The sequence below is a fragment of the Nicotiana tabacum genome, chromosome 24 (genome assembly GCF_000715075.1).
Source record: "Nicotiana tabacum cultivar K326 chromosome 24, ASM71507v2, whole genome shotgun sequence".
Lineage (NCBI taxonomy): Eukaryota > Viridiplantae > Streptophyta > Magnoliopsida > Solanales > Solanaceae > Nicotiana > Nicotiana tabacum.
Genome location: NC_134103.1, coordinates 12132841 through 12140170, shown reverse-complemented (window position 1 = coordinate 12140170; position 7330 = coordinate 12132841). Strand labels below are relative to the sequence as shown.

Sequence of the window (7330 nt, the reverse complement as noted above, 5' to 3'; positions counted from 1 at the left end):
AACATAAAGCTCTGAACTCATAACTTTGAAACACGTTAAAAAATCGAACCTGTAAATTGAAAAATAACTACTACTACTACTACTACTACTAATAATAATAATAATAATAATAATAATAATAATAATAATAATAATAATAATAATAATAATAATAATAATAGTGGAGTAATTACTCTTTCTTTATATTCTATTATTGATATCTCATGTAGAAAATTGAAAATACAAAAAAAAAAAAAAATTTGGGGGAGGGTTAGATGTGAGGGTGGATAAAGTTTTTTGAAAAATATTTACAAAATATTAAAAAATAAAAAAATATTTTCCGTCGTACCAAATACACCCTTAATTCATTTTAAGGTTTACACAGGAATCAAAAGTGTGCAAATGTTTGCAATTTTGACCGGTATCTTCGTATCTTACTAAGAACATCGCACCCTTTTTTTCAAAAACAAATGAAAAGAAAGGTTGATTTTTAAGTTAAGAAATTTTATCCTTGCTTGGTATAGTAGTTATATTTTCTCCCGGTCAATAATAAGTGATCATTTTATCTTTTTATTTTGGTCCAAAATAAGTATTCATTTACATAATCAAGAAATAATTAAATTTATTTTTTCAAAATTTATCCTTATTTACATATTCAAATGTGTCAAGGTAACAATTAATTAAAGGTTAATTTAGTGTGTCACACCCCCTTTTCACCTCACTAACCCTCTTTAAAATATATAAAGTGATTTATAAAGCTCAAAAGGGTTTTCATTTGAAAGTGACGGAAACATTTGTTTAAAAGGGATTTTCTGAGAGTCGCCACTTGGCATATAATCTCGGTGTGCTAAGTCACCATTTAAAACCAATTTTTCCTTAAAATCACATTTGACTCTAAACCAGTTTGCACCAGAGATCCAAGTAAGGGGGTTCATTTGACTCGGGGAGAAGGCGTTAGGCATTCCCCAAGTCCCGTGAAATTCACGATTGCGTACATGATCTAGTTGGCTTTACATAATACTCAAACTGAGGCAAAAAACACACAATAAATAAATAAATAAACACACAAGAGGCTCGCGGTTGTCCCTACCTAAATAAAAGAAAAAAAAATAAAAAAACAATATACTAAAATTCTATACTAGCATATACCAAAGCTTCCTCGATGATGTCATCCTTTACTTCTATTTACATATACTACGGACATTCTCCTGAATAAAATAATATTTACAAACTTTTCGGGGCATTCCCTGTATAGAATAATAAACTAAGGGACAACCTCTAACACCAAAAAAATGAAAAATCCTAAAATTTACCTACCCAAGTATAATCGGCCTAAAACATGCTCCTAACGATCAAAGTAAATAAGGCATAAATAAAACTAAAACTAAAATGACTAAAGGTTCATTTCGTTTAAACCCCAATCCCACGGCCTAATTCAAGAAGTTTTCGCTCTTTATTTTAATTTTTCCTTGTTTGCAGTATCACAAAAAGCCATCAGACATATAGGGCATGTTTGGATGGGCTTAAAAGCTGGTTTTTTTAAACTTTTAGTAGTGTCTGTCAAACAAAAAAATAGCTTAAAAAAAGTAAAAATCTACTTTAAAAAAAGTCAAAATCAACAAATTGAGTAAACCCAACTTTTTCGAATTTGACTTAAAAGTCACCTTACTTTGACCAAATATATTACATTCTTATCCCTTATAACTTTTCTTAATTCCGAAATTACCCCTCAATAAAAAAAACCTAAAACACACGATATCTTTCTTTTCTCCCTTTTTGTTGGAGAGACTGCGTTCTTCTTCCTCTTCTTGTTGTAGACTCTCCCCAACTTCAGCTCCAATTTGAAAGCCTCTTCGGTCCAGTAAGTTTAATCTTCCTGTTGAATTTCAATTCCTGGTGTGTTTTCAAAGTTTTGGATGACTAATTATTTGGCTTTTTCTTGGATTAATTTCAACTTTGTCACCCAAAAAATTTTCAATCAATGAAATTTTGGGTACAATGAATATAGTTTTCGGTCACCCAAAAACTTTTGTTGATAAAAAATAGTATTATATTGGTTGTTTTCTTTTCTTTCTCATATAAATGTAGTATAAAAATCGACTCTGCGTCGTATTAGCCGTCTTATTGCTAGTAAAGTGCTGAGTATCTCAAAACAACACAATTTTTTCAAAAGTTGTTTCTTGACTTTTATTTGCTTTTTTATTTTCATGAGTTGCATATGTGTGGTCATTGATTGTACTGTTTCGGCCTTGTGTTTCTGTAAAGTAGCAACCAGATTTTGTGGAATCATATAATTAAAAAGGAGACAAAGATGAAGAGATACAACTGTTATATAGCCACGTTATATCTATTTAGTCGATGTTAGGTATATATATATATAAGCTAAATATTATCGGAAGAAAATAAAGAATTAGCTTACAAGCTAAGCATTTAGTGAGCAAAAGAAATATGTTCAGCCATTAGAAAAGGTATTTAAAACAAATCAGGGAAACCAACCAGCATGCTCTGACTCTTTTGTAGCATTGGAGATGCACCTACCTGTAGGAAGAAATTAATTTTTGTGAGGCAGGTATATCAATATGTGTGTACATATATATATATCAACTGCATTGCAATTCAAAAAGCTAGTTGTGGTTGGTTATATGAAATTATGAATCCTCTGAATCTATTAGACTACTTTTATGTTGGCCATCAACTTACCATAACTTACCTCCTTTATTTGGGGGTAGGAATGGCTGTGCTTTGCAAACTAACATAGATATGTGTGGTCATTGATTGTACTGTTTCAGCCTTGTGTTTCTGTATGGAGGTTTCAATTTAAAATAAGCTTTGAAACTTCATAATATATGTCACTTAGAGTAGCAAAATAATATGTATTTCACCAAATGTATTTGTTTCAATTGTTGCCTTCTTTAGTTCATCACGGAGCCTCAAAGCAAACAGCTAAAGGTTTCTTTCTGTCAAACACAAGGCTCTTTTAGGCTCTCTTTATGCAACTTCAGTCTTAGCTTCTTGGTTGTTCTGCTTTCTTCAGATTATTTACATTCAATTATGCCGGACAATGTTAAGTGGGACGATGATACACATATTATATTTCTTGAGTTGTGTGAGCAAGAGGTTAGAAAAGAAAATAGACCAAACACTTACTTAAATAAAGATTGGTGGAAAAGTATTGTTGACGAGTTGTGCACATGGAGCTGAAAATCGATTGATACAGGAAATCTTTCAACATCCGGGAGAAACAATTCATAATGTTTTAAAGGCCAATTATGAACTTGCAAGAGATATAATTAGACCACATCAAAATTATAATGATGGTGCAGGAGCTCACAAGCCATGTAATAGTCGATATCTCCCTTTCTTTAGAGTAAGAAATATTTTTACATAATTCTTTTTTATTAAACTTATAACTTAACTTTTATAAGTATTACTAATTTAAGTTAAATTTATACTTGTAAATGTGTGTAGGATTGTATTGGAGCACTTGATGGCACACATGTTAAAGCAAGATTACCGCAAGGTCAAGCGATACCATATATTGACCGTAAAGGTTATCCGACTCAAAATATTCTTGTTGTCGTAGATTTTAATATGTGTTTTATATTTGCATGGGTTGGGTGGGAAGAAGCAGCTCACGATAGTCGTATATTTGGTGAGGCCCTTCGTAGACCAGAACTCAACTTTCCACGTCCAATTGGAAATAAGTATTATCTAGTTGATGCAGGATATCTGCATATGAAGGGATATATGGCTCCATACAAAGGAGATAGTGTGAGATATCACCTAGCACAATTCTGTCGCGGTGCAACAAGACAATTGCGAGAACCAAGAGGGAGAATTGAAAATTTTAACTATTTGCATTCTTCTTGTAGAAATATTGTAGAGCGCACATTTGGGGTTTGGAAAGCAAGATGGTCTATTTTGCGAGACATGCCTTTCTATCACATTGACACTCAAAGAGACATCGTACTTGCTACTATGGCCATTCATAACTATATTAGAAAGAAATGCAATATAGATTATGCATTCCGAGCAGCTGAGAATGAGAGATATGTTCCATCTGTTGATCCTGATGTTGGTACATTTTTTAGAGCTAATAATAATATAAATGCGAAAAATGTGGAAGAGCAAAGTGATCTTGTTTGGATGGGTCTTCGTGATTTGATTGCCAATGAAATTTGTGAAGTATACTTGTAGTTGTATGAATCTTTTAAAACACTAATATTTATTTTTTTACATTCCAATTGAGAAATGTTATTTTATTTCGTTCTCTTGAAATATGCATATAATTAAGTGGTTGAAATTAGAACGATTGAAATTAAAGAATAGTAATACTTGATTTATTGAAATTAAAGAGTAGTAGGACTTGATTTCAACATAGATATTCAATTCGAACTATAATAACATTGAGTTAAGATCTAAAGTTAGATCATTGTCATGTGTGATTTGTGTCATGCGGCTCAACTGTTGAGGGTTCAGAAATCAGCGTTCTGAAAATTTGATGCAATGATTTTATATTCTGAATCTTTATTAGTTAGAGGAACAAATTATTTTTCTTTCCTCTTTTATAAAAACAAAAAATGAGCGTTCAAGAATTATATTTGTAAAAACTATCTTAAGTAATCATTTAAATTGAAATTAAATTATTTTTTATTTACATTAATTATATGAATAAAATATATTGTAGTAATCAGCTCCTTTATAATGTTAACAGTTTTAAGGATATTTCTGTCTTTTTAACATAAAAAAGTTTTTACCAGTATTTGTTTACCAAACACTTCAACAACTTTTTTTAAGTTTCAACACTTTTATCCAAATAAGTAACTGCTATAAAACAAGTTTCAACACTTAAAAGTTATTTTTTTCCGGCTAATCCAAACGGCTTCATAGAACCATTCCATCGAACAAACACTCAAACCATATATTCAAAGGATCTAAATAAGCAAACAACTAAAACTATACTAAATGAGTCGTAGAAAGGAATAATAATAATATAATTAAACTAATCTACTAAAAAAAAAACGTTAGCAGATGTCTAAGCCTACCCATTTTGCTAATTCCCTTATTATGTCAAATCCCATGGTCCATACTTAATCCAACTTAAATTCTTATTTTTTTTTATTTTTTTTTTTGTATATATTATCTTAAAACCCAATCACGTGCTCTACTGAAGCTCCTCTAATTTCAAATCAATATGCATACAAAGTCCACACACAAAGGGGCAGTAAGGAAATACCAGCAAACATGAACAACTAATCTTGACTTGAAGATCCTAAAGCATAACAACAACAGCAATCCAGTATAATTCCACTAGTGGAGTTTGGGGATAGTGTGTACGCAGACCTCACCCTACCCTGGAGCAGAGAGGTTGTTTTCGATAGACCCCCGGCTCCATCCCTCCAAAAACTCCTCACCTTGCTATTAGAGTGACTCGAACTCACAAACTCTTGATTGTAAGTTGATGGTGCTTGTCACTGGAGCAACTCACTCTTGTCCTAAAGATCCTAAAGCATACTGCATTTGAATAGGCTTCAAATTCCAACTGACTTCATGAAACACTATGATAGGCATTATTACACATAATTTCTAAAATACTCCATGAAAGCTTAATCAGTGATATTTATCAAAGGGAAATCTACAAATTAAGAATCTTCCCACATACATTTTATGTTTAAACAAAAATGGAAGGCAAATGCCATTATTCTCATCAACTAAAACACTTAGCAGTTAAATGCAAATTTCAACAAAAGGCATGAATCCAAATAATAATAAATCAACTAAGACTTCAAAAGCAATAGAGTGAATGTATTTTTCAGCCTAGGTGATTATCTTGGAGAAGAAGCTAGAAAAATCCAATAGCTTGACCAAATATATAAAATGAACTAAAAGTTAAAATATCAATATTAAACCTAAAATTAATATTTAAACACTAAAATATGTAAAAATTTAAGAAGGGTCAAAAATTACATGTCTACACAGTGAATATATATTTTTCTCCTCTAAGAGTTCGTATGTCCTTAATAGGTGTGCTAAATATAAAATGATCACTTATTGTGGCCCGGAAGAGTAGTAAAAAAATCATGAAACATGTACTATTTCTTCAAAATAATATAAATTTTAAAAAAATAAAATTGTTTTATAATTAGTAAAACTAAAGCATACTCTTAGTCGGTGGCGAAGCCAAGATTTTTTATTAAGGGGGTCAAAATGAACTCACCAAGAAATCAAGGAGTGTCAATACTTAGTATATATATATTTTTTTAAAAAAATTACCTAACTACACAATGTAATTTTTCGATTAAGGGGTTTCGGTTGACACCCCTTGAGTGCATATGACTTCGCCACCGCTCTTAGTCCCGGTAGAAAAGAAGAATTAACTAGATTAACAGCCCATATTAGCAATAAACTAAAAATAGCCACATTTCTGTTTTTGACCCAATTTACAAAGTGGGTTGATTTTGTTTATTTTTTATAGCAGATGTGTCAAAATATATTTCCCTAAATTTTAGTATTTATTTTATGTGATATTTTGATACCATTGACCGTTAATTTCAAAACAGTTACCTTAAATAATAAGAACTCAAATTTGCTCAAAATCTTTACCTCTTCCATTTCTTCAAAACTCTCTCTCACCCCTCCCGATTTACCCAAATCCCTTACACTCTCGATTCTTTCTAAACACCCACGTCACTGTTGTGGTGAATTCTAATTATTAATATGTAATATTAAATTTTATATCTGATGTACATGTTTCTGTAATTAAAATGCATATTCTTTATATATGATTTGTATATGAGATGTATAATTCATATTTTTATATATACAATTGGCATATGTGTTGTATAATTAATGTATAATTATATATACAACATTTATATTATGCACATGTCATATGTGATATATATATTTAACGAAGAATTAACAGAAATTATTTAATGTATATATAATTTGTATATAACAACAACGACTCAGTGAAATCTCACTAGTGGGGTATGGGGAGGGTAGTGTGTACGCAGACCTTACCCCTACCCCGAGAAAGTAGAGAGGTTATTTCCTAAAGACCCTCGGCTCAAAAGACGAAAAGAGACAATAATAGTATCACCAATAGAAACCATAGGAAAAATAACATCATGGAAATGAGAAAGTAGATGCAAAGCAAACGCGATAGACAGTACATATACCTGACACTATAGTAAATAAAGGAGTAGTAAGACACAACATTGCCACTAGCTGACATCGACAAAAATTCTATCAGACTAGCCTCACAAAGGTACGAAGTAAGGGAGACTCAACTACCTCCTAACCTACAACCCTAATACTCGACCTTCACAACTTTCTATCAAGAGTCATG

The 7330-nt window shown here is 31.2% G+C and overlaps 1 protein-coding gene across 1 annotated transcript; it reads left to right on the top strand.

The window, feature by feature from the left end:
• The first annotated feature begins 1694 nt into the window (after positions 1-1694).
• On the top strand, positions 1695-4223 carry LOC107817649 (uncharacterized). The gene is made up of 4 exons (XM_016643515.2): positions 1695-1840; positions 3014-3096; positions 3197-3346; positions 3448-4223. Exons 2-4 carry the CDS (start codon positions 3031-3033, stop codon positions 4174-4176), a joined length of 945 nt encoding a protein of 314 aa, XP_016499001.1. The 5' UTR covers positions 1695-1840; positions 3014-3030; the 3' UTR covers positions 4177-4223.
• Positions 4224-7330: the final 3107 nt, after the last annotated feature.

Bases quoted from the DNA above. Each gene is read 5' to 3' on its own strand.
- LOC107817649 (XM_016643515.2), top strand. From the start codon at position 3,031: ATGCCGGACAATGTTAAGTGGGACGATGATACACATATTATATTTCTT. The intron at 3,097-3,196 runs GTTAGAAAAGAA...CGATTGATACAG, and splicing joins TTGAGTTGTGTGAGCAAGAG to GAAATCTTTCAACATCCGGG. The intron at 3,347-3,447 runs GTAAGAAATATT...AAATGTGTGTAG, and splicing joins GATATCTCCCTTTCTTTAGA to GATTGTATTGGAGCACTTGA.